Source organism: Malaclemys terrapin, chromosome 1 (genome assembly GCF_027887155.1).
Source record: "Malaclemys terrapin pileata isolate rMalTer1 chromosome 1, rMalTer1.hap1, whole genome shotgun sequence".
Taxonomy (NCBI): Eukaryota; Metazoa; Chordata; order Testudines; family Emydidae; genus Malaclemys; species Malaclemys terrapin.
Window position 1 is genome coordinate 233,308,245 of NC_071505.1, and position 18,705 is coordinate 233,326,949.

At 45.8% G+C, this 18,705-nt stretch overlaps 1 protein-coding gene across 2 annotated transcripts in view; it reads left to right on the plus strand.

Moving 5' to 3' along the window:
• The first annotated feature begins 8,081 nt into the window (after positions 1 to 8,081).
• The window catches only part of ATP10A (ATPase phospholipid transporting 10A (putative)), a 161,849-nt gene continuing 151,225 nt past the window's right edge, over positions 8,082 to 18,705 (plus strand). The window contains exon 1 of one of the 2 annotated variants that reach the window (XM_054009198.1): positions 8,082 to 8,867. In XM_054009198.1, coding sequence (XP_053865173.1) covers positions 8,422 to 8,867 — 446 coding nt within the window. In that variant the 5' untranslated portion in view covers positions 8,082 to 8,421. The remainder of the gene's footprint in view (positions 8,868 to 18,705) is intronic. The other variant, XM_054009188.1, reaches the window with a different exon arrangement.

Sequence of the window (18,705 nt, forward strand, 5' to 3'; positions counted from 1 at the left end):
CTGGCATTCTCTGTGCCTCAGATTCCTGACCAGCTCTAATCCCTCTCCTTTGATTAAATGTGGGACATTTTAGTGGGTTATCCACTTATTTAAAGCTGCACACTGAAAAATTGTAGGCATGATCTAGCCTCAATTTTGCAATTTAAAAATGTATGTCTGCTAAAAAGTGAATACAGGTAGTTCTCAGCCTTAATGAGAGCCAAATGGAAAGAGCCTGACCTGAAGACAGACAGACAGATTCTGCACAATGAGCAGTGCCACTCTCTAACTGTTTGTCCCATGACTGACTCCCTGGAACCTAGAATCTGATTTAAGGCATTAGGGCATTCCCATAAGATGAAGAGTATTAATAGTTTAAAATGTGGCCATATAGACAAAGATGGGGCTGAGGGTGTGGGAATCTGGGGTAATTTGACACATGATTGGCCATATCCTAGAAATCGTTTATTTGCCTTGGGGATTTTTACCTTTAAGTTGCATGCAGGTCAGTTTCAAGCACTTCTTCACAGCAATGAGGACTAAGCACTTACACTCCTTTTTAATGAATATAGGGATTCTTATGTATTCACATGATTCCAGGAGCTGAGGCTTTAAGTAATACTTCAAATATCGCAAGATCTGGCAGCACTGAGAAGGTGAGAAAGATCTTGTGTCCCACTTCCAAAAGACTGGTATGTTGACATAGAAATTGCTTCAGATGAAATCTTATTTAAGATCAATGACAAAATTGAACACTGGCATGTCCCTCCTTAAGAACTATCTTGTGGTGTGATGACTCCATAAAACTTCATTCATTCACTCTGCAGTGTGGGTAACTTATGTTTATAAACCACTTCTTTGTTCAGCCATGCTGTGTGCTAGCCCTGAGAAATCAGAATATAAACCTGCTCCCACAACAAGGAAGGGGTCTGGGCAGTGTGTGTGGAGGGGGGGAGCTCAAGGAGGACTCTGGATAGTGGGAGAGGGGACAGTCAGGGCAGTCAGGGAAAAGGGGCCCAGGGAAATGCAAAGCCCTCTGGGCAATAGCAGGGAGGGGAGTGAGGGAGCAGTACACAGGGGAGCCAAGGGACCTGCATTTTTGTGTGCGTACTTTGTATATATTTTCAACCTGTAGTTGTCATATCACTCACACACATGCACAAGGTGGGCAGTGGATAAAAAAACAGATGAGAGCAAAACCCCTGATCTACACTTAAAAGTTAGGTCAACATAGCTATGGCACCTACGCATGTGAAAGCTATGCCAACACAACTGCCCTGGTATAGAGGCAGCTAGGTCAATGGAAGAATTCTTCTATCAACTTAGCTACTGCTGCTCTGAGAGTAGATTGTTAATAGTGATGGGAAAAACCCTTTCCATTGCAGTAACAAAGGTCTGCACTTCAACGCTAGAGCTGCAGCTCCCGTAGCATAGACACATGGCCCCAGTATTTATTCTTTTTAAACCTTTACATGATTTTTAGGCCAATCACATGGTTTGGGGGGGGAGGGTTGATTCATGGTGTGTTAACTCTTGTGGCTGGCAATATTGCAATGCAAGCTTAAGCTGTTGAGTCACCAACAATGACACTTTAAAATAAGGCTGAACTCTTGTTTATATCAGCATGGTTATTTAAATAAATATCCATGATTTTTGACACTTGGGGATACTCATATGACTGAGTGAGAGGATATATTAACAGTTGAAAAATCTTCAAATGAAACAGCCAAGTTAAACTCTCGCCTGTGTGAGAGCAGGAGTTGAGTGGCAACACAGCAGCAACACAGAGGGGTAAAATCAGTGAGTTCTCAATGAGAGTTTTAAAGCCCTGATCCTGTGGGATGCTGATCACCCTCTTCATTTATTTAAGGACAAGCTGTTCAAAACTGGCCACTGATTTTGTGGGTGCTTGACAAAAGACACTAAAACAGTCTCAAATAAGTCATACAAAATCTGTAACCACTTTACAGTGCTCAGATTGAGTCTCATGATTTTGGTGGGTTTTTTTTTATCAAGCTCCAGCTCTTGGAGTCATGAGACTTTTAGCTTTCTTGTTTTTCTTTTTGATTTCTTTATTTCTTTTAAATAGAAGTAAGTTTCTAACCCTCGTGTTTGTGGAGAAAAGCTCATAACAAGAACCCAAAAGGCTCAAAACCAGAAAGCCAATAAAAAGACTCCAATTTAAAAAAACAGCCCCTCATGCTGTTTTAGCCAGTTTCATGATGGGGGGGGGGGGGGGGACTGGCTCATGATTTTTGAATGCTTGAGGTTAGCAATTCTGCTCCTGAAAAGTGTAACCAATGTCTTTGGAAAAAGAGGCTGCTCAACTCCTCTCACAATCAGGCTCCCCATCCTTAACTGCCATACACTTGTTTTCCCTAGAGGTGTGTGTTATGGATGGTGTCAGCTTTAGATTTTTCTCGGCTTGTGTTCAACTTTGTGAGGGAAAGGCAGTTCTTGGTTCTATTCCATACCTAGTACAGAACTTACTTTTTGTCACTCTTCACCAAACACACACAATGCAAAGCCTGGAGGAAAGACTGATGCATGGCACCAAGGCTTAGACTGACCTGCCTAGCAGCAGCTCAGCAAGTCAGTACGTCTTATTTTTGCGGTTTCTATGTGCTCCAGGCTGTCAGCTCGCATTAAAAAAAATAAAAGGTGAGGCCCAATTTTTCAAAAGAGCTCAAGGCTGGATTTGTAAATTCTCAGCAACCACAATTGGAGCCAGATTTTCAGAAAAGCTCCATTCTAATTTAGGAACTGAAGTGAAATCCTGACCATTTTGAAGTTAATAGGAGTTTTGCCATTGACTTCTATGGGTCCAGGTTTTCATTCATCTCAGGTTTTTCAGAAATGCTTTCCACCCAGCAGCTCCTATTGTGACACTGACTAGATTTTTCTGAGAAACTCAGTAGCTAATGTGCTGAGCTCTTTTGAGAATCTGGCCCCAGTTGTGAGTGCTGAGTCCTTTTGAAAATCTGGCCCTAAATCTCTAGCCTTTATGGTTGTGAAGAAAAATGTGTAAATAGTGTCAATGAAGTGGTGATGGCCGCAGAGTCTGAAACAAAAGCTCATTCTTCTCAGTGAAGTGTTAACTCAGAAGCCTAAGGAGAATGATTTCATGTCAACATGGTTAACTATTTCACTGATCAAAGAATAGAAGAATGGAGAAGGGTGATCATATCATGAGGATCTGCACAGTCTACTTTGACATCATGTCATGGCACCACAAGTGAGTGATGCTTCGGTAACTGCAGCCACTTATGCTTCCCCCTTAATCTGACCTGTTGAATCAACAAGCCAAAGGAGCACCCAAGTCCTGCCCAGGGAGACCTGAAAGCCAGGATGATATCTGAGCCTCCATGAGGGGGAGACAGGCTTGAGAAGCCAAACAGAGCCCATCAGCTCTTTGAACCCTATGGGTGGTGCGCCAAGTCCAAGAAGTACTATGAACATCTGCCTAACCTCTTGGAAACTGATTCTCATTTTGATATCTCATGTGCTGGAGTTTGAAAAAGTGCCACTGTTTTCTCCCTACCCCCAATTCAGCACCTGTGTTGCACTCAAAAGAAGCACAATTTTTTTTTTCATATCCAATACTGGGATTCTCAAGTTCATGCCAAATACAAGTATATTGCTAACCCCAAGTGCCCAAAAATCACGAGACTGGCTTAAAATCATGAGATCTTTAAAAATAATAACTTTTGGAATTTTTCTGTGTCTTCTAGTTTTTGAACCTGTAGGGGGTCACATTTTCAAGATTTTCTCTGCAACCATGTAGGTTAGATGTGTAATGTTAACATAGAAATTAAATCTGAAATTCCCCCCAATCACAGGATTCCAGGAGCTGGGGCTTTCTGGAAAACACTAAATATTGCTAGACTCATGGTAAAACAACAAAAGTTGGCAACACAGGAAAGGCACTGTTTAGCTGGCGTATTTCATAACCTCATTTTTAAAGAAAGTATTACCATCAAAATGTTGTGCAAAAGCTATTCTTAAAAATTCAGATTTACAGCAAGTTTACTAATCTGAACATCTACTTTTACTTGGGTTAGCATAGATGCGCCCATCTCCACACGCACACAAGGCTAGAGTTCATACTGTAACTTTGCAAGGCATGCTATACCACTATTGAGCTTTGTTCTGAGAAGACATGCATTAATTAGCACTTGTATAGTGCTTTATATCTTGGACATGTTTCATATTCATCATCCAAAAAACAGCTGTCCAAGACATTTGGGTGATTATTACCACTTCCCAAATGGAGAAAATGAAGCTACAGAGGGGATGAGAGGAAAGATATTATTGTGGTTTAAGGCATAGGTATGGCAATCCATGTAAAGTGGACTTTATTCCTGGGTCTGCAATGATCTTCTTGTGCAATCTTGGGGACACCTTTTAGCTTCTTTACACTTCAATTTCCCCATCTGTACATTTCTGGCTTCTTTCAGTTCAAACTGAAAGTGAAAAGACAGGCAGGCAGTCATATGTGCAAAGAGTAGGAAGAGAAGCCTGAACAGCTTTGTGCTTTTGAGATCCTTAGATGTGGGGTGCTATACTTGATAGTTGCAAAGTCTTGTGTTTATTGCACGTCTGATGTAAATAGTGTTGCCAGATTTTCCCGTTACTTTGGGGTATGCTCATTTATTAAGGTTACTCTTCTGGGGGGGCAGGGGTCTGTAATTCTATCAATGTGCTGCTTGTGTCACTTGTGTTTTCATATGGAGCTCTACTTTTCCCTTCTGCAAGTCCCCTCCCAATGGAGCTATCTTGCAGGACCTAGGTTCCCTAGGGCTGGGTTCCTCCAGCCCCAGAATCAGATGAACATGAACACACATAATATATATATGTGTAAGAGCAAGTCTGAGTGGACTGGGTCAATCAGCACTTTCAAGCTGACCCCTTATATATCCCTGGCCTCAATAGGCTGGGCCAAGCAGCACTTCCAAGCTGCCTCCCTTATATGCCACAGGTTCAGCATGTCCGGGCGTCCCTATCCTCACTTTCACGTCACAATTGTTGTGGTAGTAACTCACTTGATGAGCAAACCCCACAGTATTTTTGGGCACTACAGAGATCTTTAGCTTAGGTAAGAGAAGTGTTGCTGCAGAGCGAATGGGGAAGCTAAAACCACAAAAGAGTAAAGCTCAGTGAGGGAAGCAACCAGCTAATCATAAAAGTTATTAATTGAATAATAGTGATAACCACATAAGGAGAGCCTAAACAACCATAACAGTTACATTATTAAAGGTTACAAAAGTCATATATAGAAAACTGTACCTGCCTGAGGTAGAAAAGAAAACACAAAGAGAGAGAGAGAGAGCTAGAGCTGGGATCTCACGAATCCATGAAGCTTGAACTGGTTGGGGTTCCCAAGTGATGGTGGTAGCTCAGGGTCCTGAGTGCAGGAGACAGGCAGAGTCCCCAGCACGATCAGTCAGGAGAAGATGAAATCCCAGTGGGACTGATCCAGAGTTTGGATCCAGGCATTAGAGCACTTCCTTGAGCGTGGGTAGAGATTTTTGTAGGGAAACAACAATGGTTCAAGGGAGAACACTAGATTTGCTTATGGGTAAACTGATGACTCAAGGGTTTTCTTTAGGCTAGACAATAGAAGCTGATTACTCTTGGCTATGGGTAGTGTTCCTTCCAGGGAGCTCACAATAAAATTAGGCAGCGTCAGTATTTTGGATATCAATCAAGCAGGGCCGGCTCTAACAATCCAGAGCGCCACCCCGCCATAACACCCCCCCCCAAGTGCCATGCTGCGCTGCCAAAACACACCCCCCTTGAGCGCCGCGCCGCTGAAACGCCCCCCCCGAGCGCCGTGCCGCCGAAACACCCTCCCCCCTGAGTGCCACACTGCTGAAACACACCCCCTCCGAGCACCACGCCACGCAACCAAAACAAAAACAACCCACCCCCCACCCCCGAGCGCCGCCCAGCCAAAACAAAAACAACAACAACAAAACCCTCGAACGCTGCCCCGCCGAACCAAAAAAAAAAAACCATCCCAAGCACCTCCCGCCACGCCAAGATTCGCCGCCCCTTACAAGGTGCTGCCCCAAGCACATCCCTGGTCAGCTGGTGCCTGGAGCCAGCTCTGCAATCAAGGATTCATTACTAGAATTGATCTGCTAACTGCTGAGCTGGGTGTGTGCAGGTGTAGGTTCATTAACATCTGTAACATCTGGAGCCAAGATCCCCCAGGATGCAGTGCTTCCCTGCTCCCAGAGTTCAGTGCGGTTCTTGCCTTGGAATCTCTGCTCTCCATTCTGTATGCTAATGGAGATGCCTCCCTGTCCCATCTTTGGTGCAAATGAGGCTAGGGGAGTTGCGTTAATCCTATCACCCTTGTCAGGAGGGGTCTAGGTGAGTCTCCCACCGTCCTTCACTGCTTTTAGCAAGTCTTTTCTCTGATCGGTTTTGGTTCAAGCAGAGGCTGGGGGGGGTCCCTTCATGAGTCAGACAGGCTGGATACTGTGCCCTGGTTTCCCCAAGAACACAGAGCTGACTGGTATCAATAGTCTTTACTCCTCTAATATTATTTCTCTTTAGAGATTTTCATAGTTGTGTTCCCCTTGAGCTAAATGCCCTTGAGCTCATGTCTTTGAGCTAAATACATCAACTTAAATTAATTTTTCTTCAGTTTCAAGTGCCTGTATCACTCTGGTTGTCTTTCCCTGAAGTTTGAGTTTTTAATATTTCCCAGTTTAAAAAGTGGAGACCAGATCAGTGTAGAGTGCCCTTCTCACTCTCCCTCCTCAGGGTAGGACCTGAAAAATCCGTGTGAAATTAAATAATGTATTAGAGGTGCTGCTGGTAGTCATTCTAGTTGAGGTTGCCAACCCAGTCCACTATACGACCATATTTTCAGTTGCTCATAAGGTTGAACTTTAACCATTGAAGCTGAACTTTTCCATGTCAGGTGTCTGCCTTAGGCTCAATTATTTTTGGAGCAAAAATGATTAAGCCGTTTTTGAGAACAAATTTCAGAGTAGCAGCCGTGTTAGTCTGTATCCGCAAAATGGCTGAGCCATTACAAACATTGAATCTATCTCCCCTTGTAAGTATTCTCACACTTCTTATCAAACTGTCTGTACTGGGCTATCTTGATTATCACTTCAAAAGTTTTTTTTCTCTTAATTAATTGGCCTCTCAGAGTTGGTAAGACAACTCCCACTTGTTTATGCTCTCTGTATGTGTGTATATATATCTCCTCAATATATGTTCCATTCTATATGCATCCGAAGAAGTGGGCTGTAGTCCACGAAAGCTTATGCTCTAATAAATTTGTTAGTCTCTAAGGTGCCACAAGTACTCCTGTTCTTCTTTTTGAGAACAAAGTTAGGGGAAAATATGTTTTGCCCATGTTAAATATAAGTGTGCGTGTATGTGTGTAAAAATAAATAATGACATACTGTTTTTAAAGAGTGCTCTATCAAACAGCCTTTATAAATTGATTTATTTCAAAATATTCCTAAACTGACAAGGTTAAGTGCAGATTTATATAGCACTCTTTAGATCCCCGTGGATGGAAAGCATACAGAACTGCAACTATCAAATACGGGGGTGGGGTGGGGGGGACAACCAAACCAAACCCTCCCACTCCTTATGTGTAATGGAAAGTCAAAGGCAGCACATAAAGTGTAACCTGTGGGTTTACATCCGGGGGGAAGGAAGTGCCTGCCCTTGGTTGATTGTGTAAATAAAGACTGAGAGGATGGAATGAAGGAGCAGCTTCCAGCGATGCCAAAGACCAGACGTTTAACACACACACCAGGCACTGGATCGCATTTCAACTTACTGACTTTGTGGAGTCAAAAGTTCTCCTGCTTTTAAAGTTCCCAGTGTGGATGCTTTTCTGTCTCCCTCTCTCCCCCTTCTCTCGCTCTTAAAAAATGCATCAGTCTCTTCCCCCAACCCCGGTCTTGTGTGTGTGATTCTCTCGTGTTTCCACTACTAACGTGCTGCTGCTGCCGTCTCTTTTTGGTAGCGGAAACGAGTGGTGTGGCTGAAATAACGTACAGGACAAGGGTTACTTTGTACGTCTCCTCTCCTGGAGAGACAGACAACGGGACAGTCATTCAGTCCACCCTCCCTTCCTCTCGGAGCATTAGTTAGCTTAGCCTTAGCAAGGAGGAGAGGAGACTGAGCCAGGGAGGGTGAGAGAATCAGGAAAAAAAGAGCTCTCTCCTCCCAAACACAGGAGGAGGAGGAAGAGAGGCAGAGGCCAAACAAAACAGTGAGAGAGTTGAAGGAAACCTCCTCCCCTTCTGGGAAAAGGAAAGTGAAGAGTGAGTAGGCTTTGAGGATGATAACTTAGTGCAGAGCAGGGAGGGGCAGCCAGTCCTTTCTCTCCCAGGCTCTGCCAGGTGCCCCCATTGCAGAAGTGCTCACGTCTGTCTGGTGTGTTTGGGAAGGGGGACAGGAGAGATGGCACAGGATGCTGAAGGGGGCGAGGATGCGCCCCAGGTGCTGAAGGAAGAGGAGAAGGAGAGGAAGAACAGGAGGCGAAGCAAGAGGAAGAAGGAGAGCAAGACACGGACTGTGCGCTCTAACCTGCTGCTACCTGGGCCTGAGGCGGAGAAGCCCCAAAGGAGCCCCCTGGCCAACAATCGCCTCAAGACCACCAAGTACACGGCTCTGTCCTTCCTGCCCAAGAACCTCTTTGAACAGTTTCACCGCCTGGCCAATGTCTACTTCGTCTTCATTGCGCTGCTCAACTTCGTGCCGGCGGTGAATGCCTTCCAGCCTGTGCTGGCCTTGGCCCCTGTGCTCTTCATCCTGGCTGTCACTGCCATCAAGGACTTGTGGGAGGATTACGGCCGCTACCGCTCTGACAATGAGATTAACCACATGGAGTGTCTGGTCTACTGCAGGTGAGGGAGCATGCTATGTGCATGGGGTGGAGGGTGGGAGACTGGCAGAGACATGGGGGGAGCATTATGGCAACTGGTTTCAATGGAAAGACTGAGATGGGGGCACATAAGAAGGGCGGGGGCATGTTGAGGGATTGATATCACCAAACAGGGATTTGTCTCTTCCCCTATGTGCTTGCTGCTATGAAATGTGGGAGAGGGTCTAGAGGGATTGTATTTTTGCCCATGTTTGTACAGCGCCTAGCACAATGGGGTCCCTCCCAGCCCATAATTAGGGCTCCTACATGCTACAGTATTATAATGAGAGTTGGGGAGTGAGCAGGTGACATGCTCTGAAGTGTTTCCATTTACAACACTAAACTCAGCTTAATGAAAATACGCTGTTATTCACATCTTTGGTATTTATCCCATGAACCCAGTTTGCTGTCCTCTTATCCAGAAGTTTTGACATTTCCAAAGCATTTGAGATAAGCTGTGCTTGCAAACAGAAAAATTCTAATTCATTCGGATGACTGGGAATCCCACAGTGAATTACGGACTTGTGAGAGTTAGTGAGTAAGCAAAGGTTTTTGTTTTTTAAAAAAAAGGCTTGTGCAGCATCACAAAATGAACTTCATTCATTTACCGGACAAGTATTATTTGATTTGTAAGCATTTGTAAGAATACTTCATCATGTAAGTGGTCAATTCTACTGCAGTATACTTGCTAACAGGGATTTAGTTTTAGTAACATGAAACCACACTCAAGCAATGTGCTATTAAATCTTTGCTGAGCAGAGGGTAGAGGCCTCAGGTTTCTCTGTTTGAATTATGGGGGGTGTGGGTTAGTGAAGTGTGAATTGGTGGGGTTCTGCTGTGTTTGCTTTTCTAAAGAATGTGAGGTGGGGGCATCATTCAACATTTGCTTTTCAAAAGCCCATCATTTATCATCAGAAGTGTCATCATGCACTGTGAATTTGCTACCTCCTGGTGCTGAGAGAGGAGTTTTCATCCATTTGTTTTTTCTCTCTTTGAAATGAATTTTTACGTGTGATCAGAGCTACACTGATTTACACCAACTGAGGATCTAGCCCTTAGAGTTTTTAGCTGTTCCTTTTTAAAGCATCATTGGTTATTTACCCAATCGTAGCTGAGACTGAGATTTTTTGGGAAGCCAGGGCGGTGGTCTTATGCACCAGTTTCCAAGAGAGCTGGTTTTGCTGATCCTTCTGCTGCTATTACAGCACAGGTAGTAAAGCGAGGCAGGAATGTGAAACATGTGTTAAGAAGTTTATGTTGTCTCTTCCTGGTTGGGGGGTGAGGGGGTCCTGACTGAGACAGGCATTCCAGCAGACAGCAGCAACTCTCTCATTACAAGTCAGAACAGACTAAGTCAGAAATACTTGCAGTAGGCTTTATTTTTAGTCTTCATCAAATTCTGTCTTTCATTTCCCAGTCTCATATCACATCAAGAAATCTCAACCTAATTTTTTCCCCCTCCTATAGTTATTCTTGTGTGGGAAAGATATTTTTTTTATTTCAGTTGGCTAAAACTGTAATAACTAAACCAAGGCAAAGCACATGCAAACAAGTAACACTTGTTTAGGACCACATTCTGACACCCCAACTCATGTGGAACAGATTTAAAATTTTTATTAAAGCTAATGTTAAAAAAATTATATAATACATAGGTTGAGAAAAGAGTGTCTGTACAGCTGGGTATAGTGCTTAGATTATCCACAAATACAAAGTTTGTTTTTAAGGTCATATGATACATAGAGTACATAATCAGCAATATCCCAATTTAAGGTGAGTAGATTTAACAATACAGTTTAGATCAGGGATCAGCAACCTTTGGCCCGCGGCCCACCAGGATAAGCCCCCTGGCGGGCCGGGCCGGTTTGTTTAGCTGCCACGTCCGCAGGTTCGGCCGATCACGTCTCCCACTGGCCACAGTTCACCGTTCCAGGCCAATGGGGGTTGCGAGAAGCCACGGCCAGCACATCCCTCGGCCCGCGCCACTTCCCGCAGCCCCCATTGGCCTGGGACAGCAAACCACGGACAGTGGGAGCCACGATTGGCCGAACCTGTGAACGCGGCAGGTTAACAAACTGGCCCAGTCCACCAGGGGGCTTACCCTGGTGGGCCGCAGGCCGAAGGTTGCTGATCTCTGGTTTAGATATTAGTATCCGAATACTCGGTTACATCACACATGAAAAGTTGTACAGAGATTTGATTGTGGAAAGCAAAATATAACAATGAGTGGAGATTGTCCCTCAGTAATTGAGAATTAGGTATGTTGTCCATTTAGAAAATACAATCCATGAGGAAAGTATTTAAGTTATTTTCCTGTACCTTATTCTGAGCAGTTCCAAAATCTATCTGCTAGTAAATAGGAATAAAATAGAAACATGTAATCTAGACCCCAAAGTTAAAAATTAAAAAAACTACATGTTGTAGAAGCCATTCAAAAGCCTTAATAATAATTCTGGGCTGGCTTTCCCCACCAAAACTTTTCTTTTTGAACTGCAACTAAATGGTTAAAAGTGACCATTAGAAAATGTGTACTTTCACTGTCACTTTCAGATTGATATTGAAGCTCGTTGAGATTCACAGCTAAGCGTTTAATGTGTTGTACTTTGTTCTAGTTTGTTATGCTTAGCATTTATGTTGTGATTAAACTCAAAATTAGCGTCCTAGTATTTTGTGGACTACATTACTTTAGAGTTACTGTTTTATTATTTAGTGGGGAATAACTTGAGTACCCTTCTGATTTTGAATCAATCTATTCTCAATAGTGTAGTAAACTTGAAAGCATAAAACTGTAGGTCCAGCTACTCAAATAAAAGTATTTCTGAATTGGGATGAAAGTTGAATGCTGCTTAGTTAGAATTGCATCCAGGAGCAAAGCCCAAGTGGGCTCTTTCCCTTGAAGGCCAGGACTTCACATTTCTGGAGAAGAAAAGTGGCTGTGCTGGGAAGGGGCAGTTTTCAGCTGCGTGATCTACTCCTAACTGGGTGGATAGTTGTGTGGAATTTAATGCTGTTCTCAACACCCTCCCTATTTTAGCATATGCATTGGGCCTAAGTAATTTAAATGTATGGTAATGTCTGTACTCCCAAAAAGATCCTAAAGTGCTTCACAGACTACTGCATCTATGTACCATACGCAGGGCCGCCAAGAGTGGGTTCGGACCCCGGTGAAAAATTTTTTTCGGGCCCCCCCAGCAAGGGCAGACTGGCTAACCAGGGCTGATGGGGAGTGGGGGAAAGCCGGGCCCGGAATTTTTTCAGGCCCCCCAGCAAGGGCGGACCGGCTAAACAGGGCCGATGAGAAGGGGGGGGAGGAAGCGGGGCCCCGGGCCCCCTTCCCAACCGCCATGCCCAGTAATTTGTACCGGCTTTCCCCCTGCCCCTGACCATACTGTCGAAATGGAGCCACCTTTGGGGGAGACAGCAGCAGACAACTAGCTCCCAAAATATTCAAGAGCCAGAGGCCGGGATTTTCCCCCCAGGAGTTGTAAGGAAAACCATTTATTTTCTGCTAAGTACCATAGGCCCCTTAATGTCCATGCAGAACAGACTGGCCCTTGCTTTCTAATTGTTTAACATTTCTTTTCAGATGAAGATGGAAGTCAGTTCTTACATTACCTAGACTCGTTCATCTATGGTCACTCTGTTCCTTTACTCATGGCTACAGTATCGATTCCTTATTTGAGCATAAATTGCAAAACTGAAATTTAATGATAGGCAGGATATTGACAAAAGTAGTAACCTCAGTAAGAGGTTTTCAGTAATAAATATACAAATAGACCTTTCCCGTATCTGTACATCACAGAATAGGATAGGAAGGGTTGATATTACACCAATAAGCAAGATGCGAAAAAAGTTGTGGTAGGGGCTATACCTTTCTCCTCCTACCTCCCCACAACAATGGGAACTCTGATGACCGACCACTCCTTATAAAGTTATTATTGCAGTGTGAATTCAGACATCAGTCGAATGACGTTTGGCAATGCCCTATAGCAATAGAAAAAAATGCAGATTGCACACTGAAACGTTTTCTCAGACTGATTCCGAGATACAGACATTGCTGCTGTTTTTAAATATTTGGCAACACCAAGTGTGGGCTGGGAGTGCATGTCTTAAAAGCTCTTCTAGGCAGAGGTCTTGTTTTCAGTATATTCTTGCAAAGCACGATATGCATTCACATGCTGTATAAATAGAAAATTAATATGAATAACATTGGCACTCATCCTATATGGCAGTGTTTCCCAAACTTGGGATGCTGCTTGTGTAAGGAAAGCCCCTGGCGGGCCGGGCCGGTTTATTTACCTGCCCCGTCCGCAGGTTCGGCCAATTGCAGCTCCCACTGGCTGCATTTCGCTGCTCCAGGCCAATGGGAGCTGCTGGAAGCGGCACGGGCCGAGGGACGTACTGGCCGCCACTTCCAGCAGCTCCCATTGGCCTGGAGCAGCGAAACGTGGCCAGTGGGAGCTGTAATCGGCCGGTCCTGCGGACGGCAGGTAAACAAACCGGCCTGGCCTGCCAGGGGCTTTCCCTACACAAGCAGCGTCCCAAGTTTGGGAAACACTGCTGTATGGAATTATATTTTGTAAGTGATTTCATGCAATGTTGCTGAAACACTGTCAGTTAACATTTTTCAGGGAGTATTATTTTCAAAATGAAAGGCTTCAGTTTTAGTGCCTACTCTAATGTCTTTAAGGTCCAGAAAAAGTATTGCTGCAGTGTGTAAGCTTCTCTGTTTACAGATCAGAAGGCCATACTGTTTCTTTTGTGGACATGGAAACTTAGATTTATCAAATCAAAACTTCTGACCTGATTGTTTTTTTCAGTGGTGTTGCGCTCCTACTGTTCAGCTCCTACTGATTGTAATGGGAGCTGCAGGTGCTTATCGCCTTAGAAAATCAAGATTATCCTCCCTCAATAAAACCCAAGGGAAAGAGAAAAGAGAGCATGAGGAACTTGCTTCATGGAATTTCCAAAATATGTTCACCTAATTAATAGGTTTTCAGCCCTCCAGAAGAAACACAGGGTAACTCCCACACACAATCTGAGGAACGGGGCAAAGCAAGTTACATCCCTTTGGATCCTAAGACATCCATGTGGTGGCTGGAATCACTTCTCTGCATCCTTTCCAGAAATAAAGCATTCCTGCATCTGATTCAAAAGGAAACGACTTAGGATTAGTCTGTTTCCTCTGCAGGGAGCTCTTTACACTAGAAATTGACTGCGGAGAATAAGGGAGTAGGATTGTGTGACTGGGGTCAGTATCCTTTTTCAGCTGGCAAGGGGAACATTCCTCTTAATGTTACTCTCTTTTTGTCTGTTTTCTATGTTCTGTCCAGACTGACTGTGAATAACTAATTGGGAAGCATAATGGCACCAGTTACTCACTATGTCAACTTGCCAGACACAAGTGTTTTGTGGCAATCATGTGGTCGGGTGGAAACCAAGCCAAGCATCAGGAGAGCTGGGTTCTGTTCCCAAGATCTTCCACTGACTTGCTGTGTGACTTTGGGCAAATTTCCTCAACTACCTCAGTTTCCCCATTTAAAAAAAATGAATATCTTAGCCCCTTATGATGCATAGGAGAGCCCTTATAGAAATGATCTAGGCATACGTCATAAGGTATCGGGTCGTATTTCTGGTCTCTAGGCAGAGATTCAGAGACCCAAGGGAACTGACAGGCAGAGGCCTGGCCAAACAGTGGATTTCAGTTATCTCATATTGCTCCCCATTGTAACTCCTATTGTAAACTGGCAAAGCTGCTATAAGCCATGCCATGCACTCCTGTAATTTACCATTGCTGCAGGCTGGAGGAGTTACCTTCTGTAGTGCTCATCATGGCTTAGAACTATTTTGCCTTTCCACACTGGAAGTGGTGCAGCTATGCTGGTGGCCAGCCACCAGTGGTTGTAACTGGGGCAAATCCCAAGTGTCAACAAGTTCTGCTGATGATGTTGGAGTAATGCCTTCAGCCTGTCTCCCCAGCCAGGATGTGGAAGCAAGAGCTAGGCCATCAAACTTTTGTTTTTAAAAACAAGCTCCAGGTGAAGTCTACTTTTAATTGACCTATCCGAGGCTTTTAAAATGGTGGTGTAGTTAAAAAGTGGTGAGTACAATAAACACTCAGAGGCAGAATAGGCCTGGCAAAAAACTCTACTGTTCCTGTGTTGGTCTGTGGACAGCACATCATCATTAATGCACAGAGACTCAGGAAAGTAGGCCTAAATCTAGACCATGCCTGAAATGTAAGATCAGAAATCCAAGATGGCATGTCTGCCTGGGTTCTTTTATAAGAATTGCAGTGGGACACTTATTTCCATGTTTGGTGGCAACCAAGCTTAAGAGTTCTTGAGTTTTCAAAGGGAACTGTACACTTAGTCCTGATCTCAAAGGCTTCTGCTGGCCACTCCCTTCATGAAGACTGCATCGTTAGCCCTGTCATCTCACTCATTGGGCACTATGCACTGGTGGACTTACTGTGTCCAAAAAACAGGTTTTGCTTCACAGATCACCCTCAGGCACATGGATAGCTCTAACATCCCAACAGGAGCATGTATCAGTTCTCCCCTGGGAGGCAGGACCATCAGAACTAAAACCTCTCAGAATTATGGTCCAGATTTGCACCATACTCCAGCAATAAGATCGGGGGTGGGGGGAGCAGGGGGTGTCTCAGATTCATAGTATAGCCACATCTTCAGAAAGATTGTTGTGTGCCCATCCATAATTGTGTATACCACATTCCGTCCCAATGTTGATCAAATAACATTCCACAGCAGTTGTTTATTTGGAAAAGTAATACGCGGAAAGTACTTAATGTGATCTAGCAAGGAGACACAACACCATGTGACCATGCTCTTTGCAGACTACCAGAAAGAACTCTGTAGACCACTGTTCAGGAAGCTTCTCATTGATACATCATTACTGGCATAGTTAAGACTCTAATCTCAGCTTTCTGTGAGCACAAACACACACCGAATAGTAAAGAAAGCCTCCCTCTTTTACCACCTATCTCCAGCAATAGAAGTTGATTGTGATATCTTTATTGTCCTTCAAAGGATCTTTCTTCTCATCCCCTATCATCCTTGAGGGTTGGGAAAGTTTTCTGGCTTTCACACAGACAAGTTAAGGTGGCTTAAAAACAAAAACAAACAAAAATCCCCCCAAAAATCTGTCTGAATTGCTTATGAAGCCATCTCTGTCCAGTCTGAGAAAAAGCTTACTGAAGCATCTCTGAGGATGAGATTATCTGTAGTTAGTTTAGATTATCTGTATATAGATTTGCGCATTTTATTTTATTTTGCTTGGTGACTTACTTTGTTCGGTCTGTTACTACTTGGAACCACTTAAATCCTACTTTCTGTATTTAATAAAATCACTTTTTACTTAATAATTTACTCAGAGTATGTATTAATACCTGAGGGAGCAAACAACTGTGCATATCTCTCTATCAGTGTTATAGAGGGCGAACAATTTATGAGTTTGCCCTGCATAAGCTTTATGCAGGGTAAAACAGATTTATTTGGGTTTAGACCCCATTGGGAGTTGGGCATCTGAGTGCTAAAGACAAGCACACTTCTGAGAGCTGTTTTCAGGTAAACTTGCAGCTTTGCGACAAGTGATTCAGACCCTGGGTCTGTGTTAGAGCAGACGGGAGTGTCTGGCTCAGCAAGACAGGGTGCTGGAGTCCTGAGCTGGCAGGGAAAACAGAAGCAGGGGTAATCTTGGTATGTCAGGTGGCAGCTCCCAAGGGGGTTTCTGTGATCCAACCCTCACAGCCAGGTTCTAAGTGCAGAGGGAGCAAACATAAAAAAGGCGCCCCTCCCAGCTCCTCCTCTGGCCACGCCCCCATTGGCTCCTCCTCTGGCCCCTCCACGCCCCCCTCCCACTTGGCTGGCTCCTCCAGCCGCGCCGCGCTGCGCCACTCCCTCCCGCTTCGCTCCTCCGGCCACACTACGGCCATGCTGCGCCCCTCCTCGGAGGGGCTTGGTCCGGGGGGGGGGGGGGCGGGCACGGGGAAGGGGTGGCGGGCGGGCGCTGCTCGCTTCTCCCGGGGGCTGGAGGGAGCAGAGCAGTGGGGCGGGCAGCAGCTGGCGAGATCCCCTCTCCCCGGCAGCTTCCTGCTTCCCTCGGCCCGGGCTGGTGCTGGGCTCCTGCAGGCAAGTGGGGGGCGGGCAGCACGGCCGGACTCCGGAGGAGCCATGGGGAGGGGGGGCGGCAGGCGCAGCCGGAGGAGCGAAGGGGCCGGCTCCTCGGCCATCGCGCCCCACGCTCAGCGCGGCCCCAACATCGCCGCGGCCGCCTCCTGCAGCGGCTCAGGGCTCGGCGGCCGAGCGCTCCACAGCTGGCGGGCAGATCCCCTCTCCCTGGGCAGCCCAGCATTAGCAAGGGGCAGGGTCCCACCCCTTGCTAATGCTGGGCTGCCCGGGCCGAGGGAAGCAGGAAGCTGCTGGGGAGAGAGTGCTTGGCTGCTGAGCCCTGAGCTGCCGCAGGAGGCGGCCGTGGTGATTTTGGAGCCGCGCTGAGCGTGGGGCGCGATGGCCGAGGAGCCGGCCCCTTCGCTCCCCCGGCCGCGCCCACCGCCCCCCCCAGTGGCTCCTCCGGAGTCTGGCTGTGCTGCCCGCCCGCCCCTTGCCTGCAGGAGAGTTTCACGAAGCCACTTGTGCACGCCTCCGCCTAGGAGCTGGACCTGTTCCTGGACGCTTCTGGGGTGCAGCACGATCTGCGGTGCCAGGACAGGTGGGAAGACTGCCTCTGCACCCCGGCTGCGCCGCTGACCAGGAGCCGCCGGAGGTAAGTCCGCGCCCCAACCCTGTGCCGCAAGCCCCTACCCCAGCCCTGAGCCCCCCCAAACCTGGAACCCCTTCCTGTACCCCTGTCATAACCATAAAGGGAAGGGTAACAGCTGTCCTGTGTACAGTACTATAAAATCCCTCCTGGCCAGAGACTCCAAAATCCTTTTCCCTGTAAAGGGTTAAGAAGCTCAGGTAACCTGGCTGGCATCTGACCTAAAGGACCAATAAGGGGACAAGATACTTTCAAATCTTGGGGGGGGGGGAAGGCTTTTGTTTGTGTTCTTTGTTTGGGAGTGCGTTCGCTCTTGGGACTGATAGGGACCAGACATCAATCCAGGTTCTCCACATCTTTCTAAACAAGTCTCTCCTATTTCAAACTTGTAAGTAAATAGCCAGGCAAGGCGTCTTAGTTTTCCTTTGTTTTCTCAACTTGTAAATGTACCTTTTACTAGAGTGTTTATCTTTGTTTGCTGTACTTTGAACCTAAGACTAGAGGGGAGTCCTCTGAGCTCTTTAAGTTTGATTACCCTGTAAGGTTAATTTCCATACTGATTTTACAGAGATAATTTTTACCTTTTTCTTTAATTAAAAGCCTTCTTTTTAAGAACCTGATTGATTTTTCCTTGTTTTAGATCCAAGGGGGTTGGATCTGTATTCACCAGGAGTTGGTGGGAGGAAGGAGGGGGAATGGTTAATTTCTCCTTGTATTAGATCCCAGGGGGGTTGGATCTGTATTCACCAGGAGTTGGTGGGAGGAAGGAGGGGGAATGGTTAATTTCTCCTTGTTTTAGATCCAAGGGGTTTGGATCTGTATTCACCAGGGAATTGGTGAAAGGTTTCTCAAGGCTTCCCAGGGAGGGAATGGTGGCAGCGGGACCAGAGCTAAGCTGGTAGTTAAGCTTAGAAGTTTTCATGCAGGCCCCTACATTTGTACCCTAAAGTTCAAAGTGGGGATACAGCCTTGACAACCCCAAATCCCTCATCTCCGGCCCCACCCCAGAGCCTGCACCCCCAGTCCAGAACCCTGACACGCTTCCG